The following is a 23,380-nucleotide window of genomic DNA, read 5'->3' on the forward strand; positions in this document are numbered from 1 at the left end:
GATCTTTAAATGACGATTCTAGTTCAGTAAGTCTGGTTTGGGGCCGAGACTATGCATTGCTAACAAGCCTCCAGGTGCTTCTGGTAAGAACTATAATGGAGTAGCAAGGCTGCAGACAGATATCTTAACCTCTAACCTTTATATTTTCAGATACGGGTATAATATGTAGAGTTGATATCTTTGGATCTCCTGGCTTAGAAGTTGGAAAACATCAGCACCAGCTGTGAGAGCTGTGAATCTTACATGTTGAAAGAAAGTTATTTTTCAGTTTCAGAGACAGAATATGTACAGTAGCTAGCTGGGGCAAGGGTGGCCAATAAATTTCCATTCTTGGCAATAATATTGAAATAGTAGTGGCTTCCTGGAATGTGGTGTTAATAAGAATTCTGAGACCTCATGAAGACTTGGTGGGAAAGACTGCAGGAAGCAAACAACAATGGGGAAAGCAGGAACAAGCATGCCAGTTATATGTAATCTTTGGTTTATATTATTCAGTTAACTTTATTTAGTTAAATTGGCATTCCTAAGGAAGGGAACATGACTGTGATGTTGCTATTTACAGTACTTTTATTTCATTAGGTAAAATGTTGATCTTGGAGGATCAAGACTAGATTTTAGATTGCCTCTGTGTACATTGGCTCTGCAGTGATGGCAAAAATTACAAAGCAATTTCTGTCTATAGTAGCTTTGGGAAATCATGTAAAATATAATTAGCTATATGCTTCACTCCAGTTCTTTATAAAGATGCTGCTGCTGGCAGTGATCAGTACCTACAAATGCAGTAGTAGAAGAGACCAGTGTATGAGGAAGTTTGTATGCTGCTCATATCCAAAATTTATTTCTTTCTGGCTGTGGCCCATTCGCAGAACCTTGTCTGTTACCATGTCATACCAACTGGCACCTCAAGCTCTGCTCCATTAGACCAGATGAAATACTTTCCTGAGGCTTCCTGCAGTTGTGTCTTCTGCAGTACTATGGTGGATTTAGGGCTGCCTGGCAGTTTCAGTGTGGATATATATTGGTTTACTTTCTGGTAAGATCTAGAAGGTCAGGATCTAGTGAAGATTCTGCTAGTGCAAAAGTACCAGTTAGTTCACCCATGGTGAATAAATGCCAGGGAACTGATTTACACTGTGCAAACTCAAATCCTATTAAATTCCTTCTAGTACAAGTAGAGATGGGAAGGAGTGGGACCCTTGGTCTGAGTCTGGGCTATGACTCTAGCACACAGAATGTGGCCTGGAAATAGGTGGGACTATATGCTATGGCTACAGACAAGGGAGGACTGGGGAGCCACAGACGGTGCTCTGGGCAAGAGCAGGCTAGAAAACCAGGCATAGTATTAAGGTTCAAGTCAAGCTCAAATAGGCAGAAAGGCAAGAACCAGATCTGAGGAGAATAGACAGGTGGGAAAAAATAAATTTTGGAACTGGAGTTTAGTGTTGTTCTTTGAAGGAATACTAAGTGAATAATGGGAGGGGAGTTTGTAAGGGGCTCAGAGTCAGCTTGGCATAAAGAAACTGATTTTAAGCCAGACTGCTGGCTTATTATTCTGCCGTGGAAAAATAACTTTGCATGAGAGCTGTGACCAGTTTAATCATGTGGACATTTCCTGGAGAATAGGATCACCTAAAAGACTAGATTACAGATGAGGAAGTTGCCCAGTAAAAGTAGAACCAGAGTCAGGGTTTTCTCTTTCAGGCAGTTCTGATGAATTGCACATTTCTACTCTGGCAATATTGCTTCTGAAGTAGTGCTTTTCGCATATGGTATTCTGTCAGATTCTGTTTCATGCTGTCTTTCTGGCTGTCCCAAGGGCCAAGGAGATCAATATCTGTACAATCCACAGTATTCTCTTCATGAGAACCTATGAGTGTAATTTCTTTCCTACTATGGATCCAGAAATTGCTGTATATCTGCTGAGAATCTTATCCGTTTTCACTGGATGGATATTGAATTGGTATCTGATTATATCCACCTTTTCATCCTGACTGCTGGGGAAGCTTAGAGGCAAACCTGTGGGTTAAGTTTAACAAAATTCATGAGGCTTATGGTGTGTACTGCATCTTTACCTTTATCTTATTTCTACTATTCCCCTTTCTCTTCTAATTTCCATATTCACTTTTTTTTTTTTTTTAATTTTGTACTGGATGCATATTTGTAAACTGCCACAGAATTGTTTTGGGATTCATTTGTGTGTGTGTCCATGTGTGGTTAGCCAGCTAGACAGCTAGACAGATGCGTACCAACAAACGTGCCAAGTACATCTATTTCTTCAGTAACACTGCAACATCACATTTCAACTGAGTTGCTTCTGTGAAGATTTTCTGTTCAAATCATATCGTGGAGACTGAAAATGTCAATCAAGGAGGATACTGGTTTCTATTTTGGGTATTTGTCCTTTTCCTCACCTTTTGTCTCATTAATCTTTGCCCTTGGTTAATTTAATCTTTTGGTCTGTAGCCCTTTTATACTTCTCCCTCCTTTAAGGTCTTCACATTGAGCTATTTAAATGATTTGATTTAGCTGTTGGTAATATAACACTTGAGAGTTTGAAAAACAAATAGGTGAGAGTTCATTATTTAGGATATTGGCAAAAATTGCATATCCCTATTGTGTAACTTTAGAAATAGCATGGTGTAGTAGAAAATTCGTGGCATTTGTATTCAAGAAACTTGTCTTTGTCATTCATAGCTATGTGACTTTGGACAAATCTATTAATGTCTTTGATTCATTTTCTTTTTTTTTTTTCCCATTACAGAAATGACTATATCTGCCATTTGATCGCATAAGGTTAGGAGAATAAATATGGTTATGATCTATTTGATGATGGTTTTTAAGCTTTATAAAATGGTAGTTATTTTTTCTTAATCTCTTTTGATTGTGGAGAAACAGAATATATTATTAGTGATTAAAATCAATTGCTTAGAATATTTTCTGGGTATACAGGTGTTGTTTGATATTTCTAAAGCTTTGAGAGAAAAATCACTTTTTTCTTTATATTGCTTTATGTTTAGCAACCTTTACTTTCATGTTTTTTCCTCACAATAATCTTGTCAGGATTGGTTTATTTACAGTTATAAAGTCTATCTAGAACTTTATAGAATATTTTCTTTTTTTGTGAAATTTATTATAGTATGAACAGTGACGAAGGGTGGCATTGATTTTCTGGAGACTTAACGACAAGTGATTGCTTACAAAATCAACTTCTAGTAGGTGTTTCTCAGAAGGGAGCCTACTTTTCCATAAAATAGAGACTGACTTCCTGTAGCTGAACCTTGGGAAATTTTATCCCATTAAGTGAAAATGTGTCAGATAAATATAAATCTAGAGAAGGAGGGAGACTTAAAGTATCTTCTCCATTCATCTTAACACATGGGGGAACTGGGCCATTGTCTCCCAACTGGGAGACTTAGGAGACTTTTACCACAGGTACTTATCTCTTTCCAGAACAAAGAAAATAACAGCGAACACTTGTATAGCATTTACTATAAGCCGTACACCCTAAATTATTTACTTATGTTAACTCTTTTAATATTCTTGAAATTCTATAAGGTGGTACAGTAGCCAGCCTCCAAAATGATGCCCAGTGATCCTCACCTACTGGTATAAATTCTCTTGTACAGTACCCTCACACACTGAAGAGGGTCAGCCTGTGTAACCAGAGAGTATAGAATAAATGATGATGTGTGACTTCTGAGGCTATTCATAAAAGATCTTGTGGCTTCTGCTTTGTTTTCTTGGATTGCTTATTTTGGAGTTAGCTAGCCACCATGTCTTGAGGAAGTTTAAGAAGCCTGTGGAGAGACCGACATGGGGAAGATCTGAGACCTCCAGCCAGCCAACATCAGTGAGCCATCAGACATGGATCCTGGTGTCTCAGTTAATTCTTCAGGTGCCTATAGCCCTGGCTGCCATCTCAACTGAGACCTCATGAGTGACACCAAATCAAAATCCTCCAGCTAAGCCACTACTGAATTTTTTATCACAAAAACTATGAGATAATGGTTACTTATTTTTTTAAGCCCAAAGTTTTGAGGAGTTTGTTATACAGCAATAAATTTAAGAAATACAGATTTTAGAACCCAGAGATGAGGTTCTGACATAAGCAATACATTAAAGTATCGAAGTGGTTTTGCAACTGAGCATTGGGCAAATGTTGGAAGTACTTTAGATAAGATAGTGAAAGGTAGGTACTTCACACTTGGTACTCAATATGGGTGAGTTCAGAAGTTTTGGGATGGACTGCAGGTATGAAACTTTTATTTATTTTTTTGTGGATGTTTAACCTACTTTTCACTAGTTTTTTTATAGCCTAAATTATTTTTCACCATATTATTGGGAGAAATGGTCATGTTTGTCAATAAAATACCCTTTGACAGGTTTCTGATTCCTGGGACTTGGTCATCGCTGAACTAGGCTTAAGTGTCTCCTCAAGTGATAAGGCAAAACATTACAGAGCTGTTGCTTATGATGGGGATGAGTAACAAGAATGCATTACCCATCTTCAGAGTTTTAGAACTGTGTGGAAGCTAATTGGCAATGACCTCCAGTATTTACATGCACAGAACAGGGGAGGTAGTATAGCATAGTGAAAACTAAACTTCTGGGCTGATTCACAACACTGTTAGGTACTTGTTGTGTAACCTTGTGCCTTTGAGTCCTGTTTGTGCAATGGAGATAATAATAGTTTCAGTCTTGATAATAATAGTTCCAGTCTTGCTTGTGAAATGAGTTCGTAAATATAAAACCATTAGGACAGTGTCAGGCTTCTATTAAGTACTATGTGAGTGTTATCAGTTCTTATTACAAACAATGCAAGTTATATGCACCTTCAGCTAATTCTTGGGAGACAGAATAACAGATAATTTCTTATAACAAGCAGCAAAATGAAAATTAGGCTAATCTCATCTTTGACTTTTATAACCATTACTGTGCATTAAAGTGTTGAATTTCATACCTTGTAAACTTGGCATAACCACGTCTATACATTTGAAGAAAAAAAGTAAGCCTACTAGTCAAAAGAACTTATCTTGAAGTTTTCATTTATTATTAGAATAATATACCTTTAAAAGTCTTATAGCAATGCTGTTAGAATTTTTTATTAGAATTATTTCCATTCATATTTTAATGCTTATTTCTTGATAATTTATGAGCTACTGAGTTATGGCTGTATAGTTTATGTTTGATTAAAATTAGGCTATTTTTTCCTGAGAAGAGAATTTAATTGTAAAATTGAGAAATATTTATAAGAAAAAAAGTGAAGATTTCAATATCATTGATGAAAACTTTCAAATGTACTTTTTACTTATATTTAAATAATCGTGTGCTTTCTTTTTCATTTGCAATACTTTAATCCAAATAAAGAAATCTCACTGCCTTGTGAATGACTCAAGAGCACTGGAAAATTCAGTGTGGTTTTAGATAAATTGGAAAAACTTACTGTCATAGTTTTCCTGTCCATTATTTTCCTTATCTCTTTCTAATTTATATTATTTTATGATACTATGTACATTATTGTAAGCCATCATGAAAAGAAGTTGGAAATCACTAGATAGTCCATAGACAAATATAGTTTTTCCTGGGTTCGAGTTGTGTAGAACAGTAATTTAAATTAATGATTAAAAATAATTTATTATAAAACATTTATAAGCTCTATGGGAAGAGAAATTTTTTAAAATAGCTTAATTACACACATTTACCAACTTGGTGAGATAAATGGATCTAATACTCTATTTTAAGGTCAAATCAATTTTAAATATAATCATTTTATTCCACATATTTTGAGATTAAAACTTGACAAGATATTCAGAAGTCACCATAACTGAAGCATCTGAAGATGATTATGAATATGAAGAGGTAATTCGTTCATTTTAGGTATTCTGTAAATTCATTGTGGTTGTTCTTGTTAAATATTTTATTCATTCATTCATTCATCCATTCATTCATTCCCTAAGATGCTGATTTTTCAACTGAATTTAGTTTCAGCTGGTTAAGAGTGAGGTGTGAAAATTGTATTTAAAATTTTAGATTGTTTAATACGTCTAGCTTTTTTTGGTTTCCTGTTAATCGTCCCTCAGCGTCAGCTCCATATCACCTGCCGTGTGGATCCATACTACAGACTGTCATCTGTCCAGCAGGCATTCCCCATTATTCAGTCTGTTCTCGGCAGGATTTCCCAAATTTCCACTACTTAGATGGAACTCAGATTCTATGCTTCCTTCCAGCTTAGCTGTACTTCTGTCTAATGTGGTTACTGTCTCAAACATTTTCTTTAATTCACTGTTCCGATGGGATCTATCATTACTTGTGAGGCTTGGAGGATAGAGTCACTCCTAGATGACAGTAGCTGTGAATGAAACTATATGGATGCAAGCCTGGCAATTTCTGGTTTGGGCAAGCAAGAGGCAGGACAAAGAACATAGGCTTTTTATTACTGCTGGTAAAATGGAGATAATATTAATACATACCATATGAAATTACTGAATGAATTAAATGTAAGGGGCTTAAAACTGATCAGTGCATAAGAAGGATGTTATAAGTGTTAACTATCATTAATATCATAATTAGAGTTGATTATGTTCTTCCAAGAGCTTAATATTCAGACAGTGAGGTGTTTTTTAATAGAGAGTTGAAGTTCTAGTAGTAGTTATGAAAAAGTAATAGGAGAGAAAATCTAGAATGAGGAGAAAATGGTGGCATTTAGATGGTCTAACCTTTTTTGTCAGTGGCTTTTTAGTTTACATTTGTCATTCTAGATAAAAGCAGTTATCCATAAGCTAATATCAAGTTTATTAGAAGTAACGTTGAGTGATGTTTAAAAGGAAGTCAGAAAGCTGCCTACTTGTTAGTTATCCATTTTTCATAATCTTCAAAATGACATAGTGTCTTACATAAAATGTATTTCTTTGATCCTTTGTTTTGTGAGGAAAAATCAGTTCTGAAATGAAATAAGGTATTTTTATGTTTCTGCTAACCCTTCTATCCTCTTCTTTCTCTGTGATTTAGATAGCAGATGACAATTTTAGCATTCCAGAAGGTGAAGAAGATCTGGCAAAAGCAATTCAAATTGTTCAAGAACAGGCTACAGATACTCAAATTTTGGTGAGAATTTTGAATACAACCATAGCTTATAGTTTAGCAGTGATAACTTTTTATGTGAAGTTTTGAAAGTCATTTAAATTTCAAGTACTTCACTTTACTTACCAAATGCAGCCCTTACACCTGCTATGTCTTTTTCACTTCAATTTCTCTGTCATCAGACCTTCACTTGAAGTAGTTATATTTACTCTTCTTTGATTTTCATTTTCCAAATTGTGGTCACTCTTGCATGACTTTGCAACAAATGACAATTTCCCTTAGAATTCTGATTATTTAATATCACTAGAGATGAAACCAACGATTTGCCTCATTCACATACATTTAAATTTCAGGAGGAGAAAACAGTCCTTCCTTCAAAGAACTTAGCTCCTGAAGTAATAGAAGACTTTCTCTGCAATTTCCTGATCAAAATGGGAATGACCAGAACTCTTGATTGCTTTCAATCTGAATGGTAAACAATTATATAGATAAGTAGTTCTCTAGAAATGCTAACAGTATTTAACATGTACACTTTTATCAACCTTGAAAGACCTGAAGTCCCTCAGTTTATACAAAATGGATGAAATGGATGGAAACCTTTTCCATACCCACTGCTGAAACCATACCACACACCCATACACACACACACACACACGCACACACACACACACACAAATGCATATAATCAGGATAGCAATTTCAAATATATTAAACATCTTTCCAAAATATTCAAATTTGGGTGATTTTCAAAAATCAAGAAAATAGAAGCTCTCCTGGTGTTATATAACACGAAGCTTCTTTTTTTTGATAAAATACTTTCTTAATATCTTCTGCATAATTATTAAGGGTATTATTTCCTGCATTAAGACATGCTACAAACAGTATTACTTTGCTTGTTTTACTTGTAGTGGCCTGCTTTTCTTTATTCACACACTGATTGTTTTTTTTTTCTATAAATAGTCCAGGTAGAAGTAAGTGGAAACGTATTTTCAAATAATGCCTGAACAGATTTTCTTGCTGTAATTGAAAATTTTAATAACTTACTGGTTATAAAAATTAGCGGGATTACTGTCTTTATCCCTTTGTTAACCAGTAATGTCACCAGGCATGTTTTCAGAAACTTGACATTCTTTAACAAAATATTATCAAATAATCAGATATGAAAATATGTTTGCTCTTTAAAAGCCATTGGGTATTATAGAAAGAGAGAATAATATGTCAAATAGAGATGTTTATAGTGTTTTTTGGCTAATCCTAATTTTAAATATAGAGTAATTTGTATTCCTACTAATTCAACTGTGATATAATTTTCATTTTTTGCTTTTTTTGGTTCTCATCTACTGAGACCATGTACATAGAAGAAATCAGCTTTATTATTTTAAATTGCATATTTAATGTTAAAAAATTCAAAGAGGAGCTCTATTTTTCATTAATATAGTTTAGGAGAAACAGCACATTTGATGGTAGAAAAATAATACTGTTCCTATTAGGTTTTGAAATTGTGTGAATGATTTTTATAAAAATATCCCCCAAAATAATTACAAATATATTAGAAAGTACATTGTTTTGTACAAGTAGATAGGTGACTAATTTGCAGTAATAATGAAATGAAAGATTAATGTGCTTCAGTTACCTTTTCTTCTGAAAATATGTGTTAGGACATGTAGTGCTAACATGTTTGTCCAGTCTAAAGTCTGAAATGATTCCCTTGGAGAAATCTAGAGCCAGCTCTACTCTTAACAGTTAAATCCTTGTCATATTATCCTTTTAGACATAGCAGTTTGAACTGAGGTGAAATTTCAAGAAGCTACAATTGTATTAGGATTTTTAGAACACTAAGTAAGCATACCATGACAATATTACAATCATAAAGTAAAATTTGTATGAAATATCTCTTTATTATATGTGTTTAGTAATACTGTGGTTCAGATAATTTTAACCTTATCTACGGCTGCCAGTTTGTAATGAGATTATGAATTATTTGTATTGAGATTATACTGTATTGGATATTTTTATTTGACATGAAACATGACTTTGATCAGAAACTACCTATTCTGCATAGTAGGACTATAAGAATATTAAATATATTTTATCATTTTTATTATGGAGAAAAACATATTATTGATACAGATTCTTTAATCTTACAAAGAGTAACAAAGCAAGATTTCTCCATAGTTTGTGAACAAATAAATAAACAAACAGACAAAAATAACCGATCCCCAAACTTGTGTCCTTTCAGTCCTCAAAACAGTAACTGCGGTAAATTCTTTAAATTTGGGGTCAACAACCTAAGACCCTTGGGCCAAATGTGGCCTGCTTTCTGTTTTCATAAATACAATTTTATTGGAACAGAGCCATGACCTTTCTTTTGGTTATTGTCTATGGCTACTTTCATGATGTAATGGCAAAGTTAATTAGTCACAACAGAGACCTTAGGGCCCAGAAAGCGTGTTTTGTGAATTCTATTTTCTGACCATTTACAAAAAATTCATATATATACATACACACACGCACACACACACCTCTGTATATACACATATAATATAGTATGTATTTTATATATGTGTACATATATATAACACAAGAATGTTGTGACTTCTGTTATGCTAACTTTTACTGTGCTAATATTTTAAATATGAGCTCTGTAAATATACAGAGATTTATTTATGTACTATGTTTTCAAGAAGGCAGGCTTGTAAGTGAATAATATAACTTAAATTTTTTAGCCAAAATTAATATAGTGTTTATTAAATATGAAAGATTTAAAAATAAGAACATGAAGCCTGAGACTAATCACTCAAGGAATGCACTTTGTATCATTTTTATTAGTACAGTGTGTTCTTTCTCATGCATTATCTCACTTCTCCCAACAACTATATATAGCAGGAAGCTACTGTTATATGAATGAGGAAATGGACTTAGAGAGGTTAGAAAATCTGCCTTAGCAAGTAGCAGCCATTCACAGCCAGTAAGTGGCAGTCAACCATCTCCCAACCACAATGTTGAAAATATGCCAATAAAGGCCTTTTAGCTTGACTAGAGACTGATAGAACTTAAGGAAGATTTTAAGTTAGAGTCCAAATTTGTGCCTGTTTTCCATTTTGGCTTGAGGAATCATGGGGCGAATACTAAACTTGTTCAATTGTACTATCTCTTTCTTTTGGAGGATTCTGCTTCTACAGTGATATATCATGATGGTGCTGGTAATTTTAACATTCTCAGTTTGAGCAGTAATTAAGAGAATTTTGTCTTTGGTGAAGTGTTTCTAACTCTCTCCGAATACATGGAGGGCAGATTTTCATTTGACGCTTCTTATTGTCTAGATGACTTGTTTCCCTGTCTTTTATGTACTATGCCTTACATGCCATCGTGAAGGAAAAATAACCCTTATTTATAAGACACTATTTATATTTTTGCTGAGATTCTATCATGTTAGTTGTCATTCATGACAGTGAATTTTGAACTCTTTCAGTATATACACCGATCTTATGAAAGCCTATGCACTTTCTCCCTGAAATATATTTCTATATAATTGTAAGTAGTTTATGGACTTTGTGGTGAATATGAAGACCATTAATGACTTTATATTGGCAATAATTCATTGGCAATTCTGTTGGTAGTAATTTTTATTTCCAGTTGCTAACAGTTACATGACAATCTTTTTCCTCGTCTGAATGTTTTTCAGTCTTATTCTAAGGGTAAGTGACTAAAGTGGAAGAAATAAAGAAGGCCATGATATTTCTTTAAAACACACACACAGACACATCTGAAACAAAACCAAAAGATGTCTTATGTAGGAAAATGCAGGTTGAATTGAAAAATATATTTCTAGAGTTTTTAGATTAAGATTCTTAATTATATTATAGTATTATAATAGTGAGTTTCAAGTCATATTTAATATTTTTACGTGGATGGCATAAATTTTATGTGATAAATGACTTTTGAATGTCCTAAAGTATATATGATGTAGTATATGTTACGTTGTGTTATGTTTTGATTTTTACTTAACCAGATATTAATTTATTTACATTGCATTTAATTTAGAGGACTACACATCACTTTTTTTCTTATCAAAATCATTTCTATGGTTGTTTTTTCTGCATTAAATAAAGCAAGTTGCTGAAAACCAATTTTATGCTCAGAAAAACTTAATGGTCCAATACTTTAATCAATTCTTATGTCTTTTCTTCTGAGATAAATATTAATTACATTTCAAATATGGATAAAATAGTGAATTTATGATGAAATGATTGTCTATTTGTTGTTTTAGAAATTGTGGCAAATATTACTTAATATCGATTCAGTTATTTTAACCTTTTGGATATTCTGCAGTGGTTATCTTGTTTTTTATATCAGATAAGGTATATAACATAAAAACATGACTATAAAATACTGATAAGTAAACATTTTAAAAATTGTTCAGCTCATCTATAGCAAGCTTTGTAGAGGTTTGTTTATTAATAATTTATTAGTTGAAATGTTTTTATACTCTGTTATTGATATTAATTTCTACATATAATGATTAAAATTATAAATATTTACAAATCTCTAAATAATTCTCTGATGTTCCTTCTTATTTCACTGAGAAAATAGAAGTGCCATGACTCCTGCCTCCATCTGTACTAACCTGCTGCCTCTGTTCTCAGGTGTTCCCTTTCATGTGTCACAGAGGCTGAGCCAAACACACTGTCACCTGAGGCTACCCCTCCTCTTCTCTCCTGGATCCCAGCTCCTCTGGCTTTCTCAGTGACATTGCTCCTGCAATTGTACCCTCTCTTTCCTGCATTGTAAACTTTTTATTTTTCTGCTGGATCATTCCCATAAGCATACAGATGTCATATATTTAAAAAAGAATAAATCAAAGAACACTTTGAACTCCACATTCTCTTCCGGATTCATCTTGGTTTCCTAGGCTCTGCTTTATGGCAGGTGTCCTTGAAAGAGTTTGTTGCCCCTTCATTTCCTACTCTCTCATACCTCCACTGGTTCCAATTTCAGCTCCATAACTCTACTTCTTTCAGTGGCTTCACATTGCCAGATTCAGTGATAGATCCTCAGTGATGGACCCTCAGCGATGGACCCTTACTCATCGTTCTTGCAGCATTTGTCGCTGTTGCTCTTTCCTTCCTTCTGGCAACTCTTTATTCACTTGGTCCCTGAGATACAACACTCATATTCTCCTACTACTTTACTGCTTCCTCTCTTTTTAGTCTCTATTTGGTAGTATTTCTTTTCTTCACATTCTTAAAACAGTCCTAAGACTTTAATTCTCTCTTCACATGCACTACCTGGCTGGCCTTATCCAGTTTTGTGACTTTAAATAGTACCTGTTTACTTATACATGTCCTGACTTTTTCCCTGAATTCTGGACACGCATGTCCAATATTTATCTTCACTCTACTTCCCAGTAGACATAATACTGCATTTAACATGAATAAAAACAGTTCCTTGATTTCTCTAACCACCCACTTCCTACTGCGTTTGTCCTCATCTTAGTAAATGGCTATCTGTTGCTCATCCTTGACTTCTCTTTTTAACCAACACCTGAAAGTTGATCTGTAAGAGAATCCTGTTGGCTCCACCTTTATAGCATGTCCAGAAGGGACTCATTTTTCATAATCATTGCTGCTGCTAACTTTGTTCAAGTCACCATTTTCCCTCTCCTGGACTACTGCAGCAGCCTCTGATTCTATTCTTGCTCCTCTAGAGCAGCAGTCTCCAACTTTTTTTGGCACCAGGGACCAATGCTCCTATGAGAATCTAATGCCTGATGATCTGAGGTGGAGCAGAGGTGGCGATGCTAGTGCTGAGGAGTGGCCACAAATACAGATGAAGCTTCATTCTGCTGGCCCTCCACTCACCTCCTGCTGTACGGCCCTGTCTTCCTGACCCATCTCTCACCAGTCTATCTCCCTTAATTAGTTGGCTCCAGCTCCAAATACTCTAGAAGTACTGACTTTTTGCTCTTTATTGTACATGCCAAGCACCTCCCAATCTCAGGTCCTTTACATTTGCTTTTATATCAGCCACGAATGCTCTTTTCCCACATATCCACATGGCTTAGTCCCTCATTCCCTTTAGTTCTCGGCTCAAATATCACTTTGTCGGTCATACTTTTTCTGGCCACCCTAAATAAAATAGCACAAACCCCCCATCACTCTCTACCTCAGTCTCTTTATCCTTTTTATTCTGCTTTATTTTACTTCATATAGACCATATCACCATCCGCACTAGAATAGAAACTCCATTATTTAAGGACTTGAACAATTTTGTTAATTTCACCAACGTCTAGTGTATGAGACATAGGAGATGTTCGGTTCTATTTAATCTACCATGATGATATTAGTACCAAACAATTAATTGATATTTTATTTAAAAGATATATTATGAATGTATACATTTTAATTTATGTAATATTGCAACTAATTTCTATAAATATTTCCTAAGGCTTAAATTTTTGAATTGTACATATTAAGCCAATTTAGTAGAAAGTAACAATATAAAGTCTTTTATTTGATTTTCTCCTAGGTATGAGTTAATACAGAAGGGAGTAACTGAACTTAGAGATTTCGGGAATGTTCCAGATGTCTACACCCAGAATATGCTTTTAGAAAGTGAGATCAAAAATTTGAAGAAAGACTTGAAACACTACAAACAGGCAGCTGAGTATGTTATTTTTTTAATGACTTTTTTTCCTATTTATTTTGGACTAATTAAAAGTAAAGAGTTGAATGAGAGGCTAATATGTGGATGGTAGTTAATGTACCAGAACATTAATTCTGGAGAACCGAATTATATTTAAGTTTTGTTGGAATTGATGTGAAAGGCTTCAGTAGCAAATTAATCAAACAGATGACCAGAACTCTCACAATTGCAACTCCTCAATAAGAGTAGAACACAAGGGGTTATATAGGAGATGGTTAATTTTTTATGTAATATTGACTTCCTTATGTATTTTGATAATCTTTTCATGGTTTGTCACATCTCCTGTGAGGATAAGCTAATTTCTGATATAGCATTAAAATGATAGAAAACAGAGAGGAAGGAAGGAACTAGTATATTCCTAGTAGAGGAATTTCAGTATTTGAAAATTCCCCAAAGGAAACTGTTATTTTGTAATTTTCTAGCACGAATTTAGGCATAGTGGAGAAACTTAAGACTTCAAAATCAAGTCTCTCTACATCTTTTTTTTTTCCTTCTAAAATTAATGGAACACATGCGATTTTAAGCAAACAAATTTAGACAACGTTATTCTGGCAAAGACAAATATGTGAATGTGTTGACTTGGGGTGAATCTACTCATCTAAGACAATGTTAGAAAAATCAATGCTTAGATATGGAGTAGAGACAATTTAAGCTTTGTTCATTAATTTTTATTAAATATATTTAAAAGGGGCTTTCTCTGTTGAAGAATAATACTAAAACCAAAAATTAGATAAACCGAACTGCCATATAGGAACATAATATGTTTAAGATCTTTGTAAAAAGTTTTAGTGTAAAGAAATGTCTTTGTATTGTAAAATGAAAGAAACATTTAAGGTAAGTTTCTACTTTTAAAAGGTGGTGGTAAATAAAAGATAATTTGTATGGTCATTTATTCATTTATTATAATATACACTTATAGAAATATTTTTGCAAGTTATACAAATTTCATATTATCTATGGATGTACTCTTTGGCATTTTACATTTTAGATGGGAGTGTATGATGATCCACAGAATAATATGTTACTAGAACTAGCATTCTATTTATTCTCAGTTCCATTTCTCAGAAGTGATTTGCACTGTTGGCCCTGATGCTCACTATGATTTCGTATAGCACCTAATGGATTCACTGGGAATTTGACACAGCAAATTTTTCAGAGTACTGCCTGGCATACTGTTTCAAATTTTGAATCTTTTGAATTATTGCTTAAGTTTGCTAATTTTCTTTCGAATAGATAGAGCCATTTCGTGCAATGAGTTTTGCCTCAGTGACATTAAATAATCATTGTGGATTATTGGTTGTTTATTGAATATTATATTTAATAATTATAATCGAAATCATATAAACTGTTACCCATGAAAATTAACTTAATGTTAGAAGAAATCATTAAAACAAATATCATTTAAATGAAATCTGTCCCTTTGTGTTTACTAAAATATCAGATTACTAAATGTTTACAAAATATATTTACTAAAATATAGTTTTAGTTTCAACGACTTATGGTTGTCTCTCAAATCTGTCTTATTCTATATAATTAAACTTGAACAAATTAGAAAAGGAAAATATGTATTTGCTTTAATCTACCTGGCATGGGAAATTTGAAGGGAAGCTGCTTGACCTCAGTAAATGCCTAATGTTAACATCGTGAATGAATGTGAAGCACGTTGTACTTTCACTGTGCCTTTTGGTGAAGTGTGTCCCTGTAGCCTAATTCTATTGGAGACGTTCTCAGAAAATGGAGAATGCAGTTTTATAAAAAAAAAAAAAAATCACCAAACTATATCTGTCATGCTATAAATTTGCCCCAAATTGTAATATTTTCTCATTTAGGGTTTTTAATTTGACTCGTAAGGATATTTTTCTAATAGAAATTAGTGATAAACATGGGATTTCCTTTATGGAATTTACTATAAAGTTTTTCTTTTTAGGATTAAGGCTATTTCTTAAAGCAAGATAAATTTAGATGTTAAATACTTTTCTAATAATAAGTAGTAGTTGAAATGCAAATATAGTCAGGTTACAGATATCTATTGTCTTGATTATACTGGTAGTATTTAGTGATTTATCTAGAAAAATCAGAGAGATCATTTAGCTATAAACTCAATATTTATCTAGGAGAGAGTTGCCTTGGAAAAAGTACTGAACTCAAAGTTCAAATATCTAGCTTCCAATATTCTGCTACTTATTAACTCAGTTTTCTTACTGTTGAACCGGGAGTAATTATACATAATATTATTAACTCCTAGGGAGTGATGTGATAATTAAATGAGACAATCTACATTAAAGAGCTGTATAAATCACAAAGTGCTTTGAAAATGTCAACTATTACCAATATCTCTAAAGGCTGTCATTCCTATATTTTTTTTAAATCATCACATCATTAATATTTTTTTAAAATTCAGCAGTGATAAAGCATGAAGGAAGAAATGAAAAGGGAAAATATTTTACTCTAAAATATCATTTAAATTGCTATAATTAAAAAAGAAATTGTCTTTTTCTCTGTTGTAAGCAATGACAATTTTAAAACAGATTTTCCTTATAAGTGTAGATTATAGTCTAAAAAATAAAATTTGGTGTTTGATGTATATTGTATGTGTGGTGACAGATGTTAATTAGATTTATCTTGGGGATCATTTTGCTATATATGTATATACACACATACATATACACATATATATAAATATTGACTCATGTTATACACCTGAAACTAATATTATGTATCAATTATACCTTGATTAAAAAATATTTGTGAAATAACTATTTGAAAATTTTCCTTATAGATGTTTTTAAGGGGAAAATATATTGTTAAAAAAAAATTATGGTTACAATGAAGGTAAAAGTAAGTATATTATGTCTTTGATACTGGAGAGGAATGATATAGGTAGTAGTTAGACATTCTTTCTTGGAAAAGTAGAATATAGCTATACTTTTATATTGAAATGCAGACCAATTGTAATTTTAAATGCAGAGGTCTAGAATTTAAGTGACCTGCCACACATTTGCAGAGAATTGTTGGTTAAATGAAGACTAGAAAGCATCACTATCTTTCACAGTTAAGACACTATTTTATAAACCTTATTTGACAACATGGCTTCTCCTTTGGCATGTTTAATTTGATGTTTTAATGGACATCTTTGCAGTTTAAGTTGACAGTTTTAAGATAAAATTCTCTCCTAATGATGACTCGATGGGAGAATCAACAGAACCTGTAGGATCTTATTTGGAATTGACATTCTCTATTGTAATTTTGTTCCTGTTTATTTTTAAATTTTCTTTTTGTTTCACTGGCAAGGAAAGATGCTCAGTTTTAAGCATTAGAAGGGTACAAGTTGCTTTGTACAATGAAACTAAATGTGTATACACATATCACAGGTGCACACACACACACAAAGTTTGTATATTCTATGTCCTTTATATTTCCATATAAATTTTAGAGTCATTTTGTCAATTTCTATAGAAAGGCAAGGGTGAGAATAAGATTGGAATTGATTTGAATCTGTAAGAATTTGGGAAGAATGTGTATGTGCATGTACAAAAGTATTTACATATACATGTATTTTTTTGGTGCATTTATAAATTTTTGCCTTCTATTTACATGGGATATCTATAGGATATCTTTTTGACTACTGAATATTTATGAAAGAGCTTGAAATTTATGCCTTTTACCATTTAATTATCTAATATATATATTTTGTTTTTAAATTGTGAACTCCATATAATAGGCACTGTGTTTTGTGTTTAACATATCTCCAGGGCTTATATCTGTGCTTGACAAAAGGTATGATGTAAATGAATGTGTGCAATCGACAGTTTGGCTCTTTAGTTAAGCTTTTAGTAATTTTTTGAGCAGTTAATTAATAATTTTTGCCTCTTTCATATAATTTTTTGGAGTAGATAGCATTTTCCTTTCACAATGGGAATTTGAATAAATTTCTATAAAGCTGTCTTGCCCCATTTAGACAGCTTTGCTGAGCTTTTACATTATAGAACTACGGTGCAGACCAGAAAAGTTTTATTGCATCCTGAAGATTTGGCAGAAAATGATACTGACGGGGATTACTAATTACAAGATTAAAATATAGCATTTAAAAAAATAATGAAATACTTTCTATTACTTTCTCCCAGGAAATATAAACAAAAAAACTAAAATGGCAATTAATATTGAAAAATTATGTGCTTTACTAAGGGGCCCTAATTTCACTTACGAATTCACTTCTGTTAAAGGTCAAAGGGTACTCAGCTTTTCAGAGAACCATTTAATTTAATGACATTCAGAAACAAACACTGTGAAAATAAAGATAATAATGAGGTCCATAAAATTTCATGCTTTTGTGTTTAGGTAGTTACTTGTTAAATTAAGAAGGTATTTTTTCTGGACATGGGTATACCCTTTTTTTGGTTAAGATTTTAATGAAAGTTTTCTTCTAAATTGGGTGAATTCTATTTTGTCTATACAGTAGTTATTTAATATTAATTTTAATGGGTTAAATTAATTCATAACCTATTGAAGACAATGAAAGAATTGGTAATCATTATACTATTATCAGAAATTATGTCGATTCAAGTTTGCACATGAGAAAAATACATGACAAAGATGGCCTACTTTGGTTGGTGCAGCTAAACAAGAAAATGTTTATATGCTTCCTTTTGCTAAATTGTGATGACAAACTGACCCAGTAAATCTATTATTAAATGGTCACTCTGAAATACCTAGTTAAAACTATTCAGTTAATAAAAGTATTTTTTAGGGGCATTCACTTAAAATTTTTTTAGTGCTTACTGTTAAGTCACATTCACATGCTGAAACATGGAGTTTGAGGGATAATGTTATAGTATAATAAAAATATAAATATTTTAACATCTTATGCTTTAACAGTAGATTTTGATATGCTGATTTCCTGAAATGGGGAAGTTAGATGGTTATTCTGCCATCTTATTGAGAGAAAGGGTGTAAATATGTGTCTTATGATATACAAATCTAAATAGCATGTTTCACTGAATAATTCCTACTTCATTATACTTAAAATGGAATCTGTATGTTTGGTGTCTTAATAAAAGTTCTTTTTTTAAAAAAACATAAATATGCTCTATTAACATAATGAAAAAATACTATATAGTTTAAAATATTAATTTCTTATATGAATATTTTAAACTTTATTTTTAGTACAGCTTTTATTTCCCTTTTATTAAGCACATGGGCTGCAGGAAGGTTATAATAGGAGAAGCATCACCATGAAGTGAATTTAAATTGTTTTACTGAGTAAACTTCATTTGTGCAAACAGAAAGCAAGTCCCCGAAAACCAATTTAATGGTCAGAAAAACTTTAAGGTCTAATACTTCAATCAATTCCTATGCTCTCTTTCCTTGGATGAATACAAATAGGCATTTAAATGTATATTTTTAAAGTGAGTTGATGCAATGTTGCACATTTGTGGTTCTGCTTAAGAAACTTTGCAGCATTCTTTTTCTATGTATTTTTTTAACCTATTAAGGGTTTACATTTTGGATAAGACAAATAAAACATAAGCTCATTTATGTAATTCATTAAGTTGTTGAAAGTAAGACCGTTTTTGTAGATTCAAACTAGACATTCATAAAGTTTACATTCTTTTGTAAAGATACAGTGTTACTAATAATCATGTATTCTGATATTTTTGGTGCATTAGAGGGTATTTACCTACTGGCTTGTCCCCTATTTTAGGTAGATAAATCTAGTTAGAGGAATTGAATATATCTGTTCTGTTATACTAAATAGTAATAGTAATATGATGATGATGATGATGATGATGATGATGATGATTACTACAATAACATTTATTGAGTATTTTCTATTTGCCAAATAGTATATAAGCCACTTTGTATATTTCCTTCCAAATGAATGGGAATTCAGGTGATATTCTTGTGTTTTTACAACAAAATATGAACTCAGCCATTTATCTTTTTCAATTGCTCTACTTACACTTTCTCTTCCTCTTCATGTACTACTCATTAGGCAAATGGTGGTAGCAGAGGGGTTCTCTCTTTTTTGGTTCATCTCCATTCACATACACAGAGGGTAAAAACCTGTAACAAATAAATTATTCATTCATTTAATAATTGGCATATTCCTCAGATTTTTTTTTAAAACCTACAGCACCTGGTCTTCCTAGGTGGTCTCCCATCCAAGTACTAACCAGGCCTACCCTGCTTTGCTTCCGAGATCAGACGGGATCGGGCACGTTCAGGGTGGGATGGGCGTAGATTGGGCTCACATTATTTTTCAAGACCGAATATTTTAATGATCAATTTGTTGCTCCTAAATGATGTTGGCATGGAAGTGAAATTGAGGGTTAGATGGTGGGAGTAGACCATGAGTACTGTGACACATCGTTTATTTACATGTAATAACGACTACAACAGTGGCAGTAAAATAAAGAACAATGTAGGTCTTCCAAAAAAAGAAGAGGGGCAGGGGATAGGAGAGAAAGAACAAAACTTGGAAAAATGGATGAGTCACTGCCACCATATGTCACATGTGACTTGATCTTGCAGCACATATTATTACCACTGATCATAGTATGCTCCATCAGGAGCCTGAAAACTTAACTTCATTCCCCTTCTTTGGAAGCATCCCAGTTACTACTGCTCCGTGATTGCTCTGACATGGCTCCTAAAGCAGAGATCTATTTGCATGCATTTATTTTATGTTAATTTGAATTTTGAAATACCGTGATACAGAGAAGCAGATTTATTCCATTCTCATCCTCTTGTGAGATGTCAGCCCTAACTCAGTCCATCCATTTTTCAGAACATGAGAGTCTTAGAGCAGTAGCACATTGTCATTTAACTAAGACTGTTAGATGACTGCTTTTTCATTATAAATTATATTTTACATTTTTATATTGCAACTAACTTATAGGGGTAAGTGAAATAATTCCATTAATTTTTCACATACATACAGCCTGGGCTTAGAATTAATACTCATGCTTTATGCCAGGGGTTTGTAGAAGTTACATCCAGTTGAAGAATGCTTCTGTATTACTATATTTAAGACCTTTCTCGTCAAGTTATCAATTTTTCTAGTAATAGTATATGCAGGTGGTGTGTATTTCTCGTATACATTACCATAATAAAGCCTTGGTTTTCCAGAACTTATGTGCTTTCTTTTTTATAGTTATCAGAACTAAGTAACCCAATGAATTCTCTTTTAAATATATATTCTAGCAAGTTCATAATTAAATTTTATAAAGTCTTTTCCTATATTTGTAATAATTTTGAATTATTCAGTTTTATATGTATTTCAATTTTGTAAACAAATTTTCTTTTGAAGTAGATGGATTATAACTTATTTTGGCAGCATATCTTTAGTTTTCCTTAAATGTGAACGAATGCTATTTTCGAAACTACAAGTTTTGGCCTGTTTAACTCCTATGCCCATATACATTATGTTGGTTGGGATCCTTCAATGAGCATTATAATGGAATCTTTGTTGTTAAATAGTCTTTTAAATTGCTCAATACTGGATTGGAACTGGTAATTAAATTTTTTTTTTTTCAGAAAGGAATTAGCAGTGATTTTTAAAGTTGTTTTTTTTCCAGCAAAGCTAGAGAAGATCTGCTGAAAACTCAGAAAGAACGTGATTTTCATCGAATGCATCACAAGCGAATAGTCCAAGAGAAAAACAAATTAATCAATGATCTCAAAGGGTAAGCTGCTAATATTTGTTGGCATATTTGTTAAAGAGCTATTTAATTAGTATTAAGTAATTTGGTTATGGCAGAAGGTTTTAGGCAAAGTTATTCATTTAATATTTATTGAGTACCTACTGTGTGTATACTGTATGTTTGAAGTACAAAGATGAGTGTGTTTAGACTCTTGCTGTCATATCCTCTGTCTGCCAGGGCAGTTTTGGCATTTCCATTTTGCTGAGTGTTGGCTATTACTTTTCCGAAGTTTCTAAGAGCCACTCCAGGAGTGAGTTCACCTCATTCACCGGAGTACTTGTTCCAGTACTTGTAAAATCTGATGTCTTAAGAAAGTGATTCAAGGTCAATGAATTATTGTTTATCCAGTCTTAGATTACAGCCCTTTTTATCAGGTATCGCAAATCCCAGTCTGTGGAGTATAGTCTGTGGGATTCATTCTTGAAGTGGTTTTGATGCATAGTCTTTTACTTCCCTTGTCAGACCATTAGCTTGGCAGTCAGGTAAGAAGGGCATCTTTTACCTGCAAAGAGATCTTTGCAGCAACCTGTAGCACAGCTGAAGTGTTAGCTCTTTCTAGGGAAGGAGGGCCTCCTCTGCAAGCCTATAGGGCTGAGGAGAGGGACTGCAGAACCAACAGGGTCATCTTGGGAACCAGAGTAAAAGGTAATTTTATATTGATAAAAGAGTTAGTTTATCAGGAAGACAGCATATGTGAATCTAATATAAGAGCTTCAAAATATGTGGAGCAAAACCTGGTAAAGCAGAAAGGAAAAATAAATATTCCCACAGTTAAAATGGAAGATTTTAATACTCCTCTCTTAGCAGTTAGTAGAAAAATAGGTAAAAAGTCTCTTAAATCTATAGAACAGGACAAATTAATTGAGCATAATTGACATTTATTGAGTTTTACGTTGAACTTTTCAAGCACACATGGAATGTTCACTAAGGCAGATTGTATGCTGAGCCATAAAACAAGTCTCTATAAATTTCAAAGAACTGATGTCATACAAAAAATATTCTCTGATTACAACCAAATTAAATTAAAAATTAATGACACAAAGCTCTCTGGAAAATTCCCAAATATCTGGAAATTAAGTAACACACTTCTTTTTAAAAAATTTTTTAATTAGTTTCAAGTATACAGTACATTGGTTAGACATCTATATAGTTAGTAAAATGATCCCCTCAATTGCTTCCTCCCTCCCCTGACCCTCCACCTAGCCAGTATATTAATGCTAATGCTATGCTCTCCATCCCCATGACCATCCATCAGCTACTAATTTGTATTTTTTTAACCCTTCACCCCATTCTCCCCGTCCCCCAAACCTCCCTCCCCTTTGTCCGTCACCAAATTGTCCACTATATTTGTGAGTCTGATTTTGATTAGTTTGTTCTTTTTATAACTTAAATTCCGCATGAGTGGAATCATATAGTGTTTATCTTTCTCTGTCTGACTTAAATACCTTCTCTGTTCATCAAAGCAATATCTTTTTTCCCATTCCCTTCCTTTTCATATGTAGGGATCTTGTTTTCTTATCCTTTCAGCCACTCTATCTTTTGATTGGAGCACTTAATTCGTTTCCATGTAAGGTACTTATTGATAGGAATGTAATTGTTACCATTCTTTATTCCTGTTTTTGATACATGTTTTTTCTTAAAGAAGTCCCTCCAAGATTTCCTGTAATACTGGCTTGGTGTCGATGAATTCTTTTAGCTTATTTTTGTCTGGGAAGATCTTTATCTGTCTTTCGACTCTAAATGATAGCTTTGCTGGATAAAGTATTCTTGGCTGTAGATCCTGGGTTTTCATCATGTAAAATATTTTTTGCCAAGTCCTTCTGTCCTGCATAGTTTCTTTTGAGAAATCAGGTGCCAGTCTTATGGGTTCTCCCTTGTAGATAACTAACTGC

General features: G+C 33.0%; 1 protein-coding gene and 1 pseudogene across 3 annotated transcripts in view; one reads left to right on the top strand and one right to left on the bottom strand.

The window, feature by feature from the left end:
- Nucleotides 1-23,380, top strand: part of SPAG16 (sperm associated antigen 16) — a 704,011-nt gene that overhangs the window by 3,842 nt on the left and 676,789 nt on the right. For all 3 annotated transcript variants that reach the window (XR_003045322.1, XM_006908498.3, XM_015586715.2), the window contains exons 2-6: nucleotides 5,813-5,859; nucleotides 7,009-7,104; nucleotides 7,434-7,552; nucleotides 13,609-13,746; nucleotides 21,363-21,470. Coding sequence is in view for 2 of the 3 variants with exons in the window: in XM_006908498.3 (XP_006908560.1) it covers nucleotides 5,813-5,859; nucleotides 7,009-7,104; nucleotides 7,434-7,552; nucleotides 13,609-13,746; nucleotides 21,363-21,470 (508 nt within the window). In the remaining variant the exon portion in view is untranslated. The remainder of the gene's footprint in view (nucleotides 1-5,812; nucleotides 5,860-7,008; nucleotides 7,105-7,433; nucleotides 7,553-13,608; nucleotides 13,747-21,362; nucleotides 21,471-23,380) is intronic.
- Nucleotides 19,910-20,027, bottom strand: LOC112477106 (annotated as a pseudogene).

This window comes from Pteropus alecto, unplaced genomic scaffold (genome assembly GCF_000325575.1).
Source record: "Pteropus alecto unplaced genomic scaffold, ASM32557v1 scaffold182, whole genome shotgun sequence".
Lineage (NCBI taxonomy): Eukaryota > Metazoa > Chordata > Mammalia > Chiroptera > Pteropodidae > Pteropus > Pteropus alecto.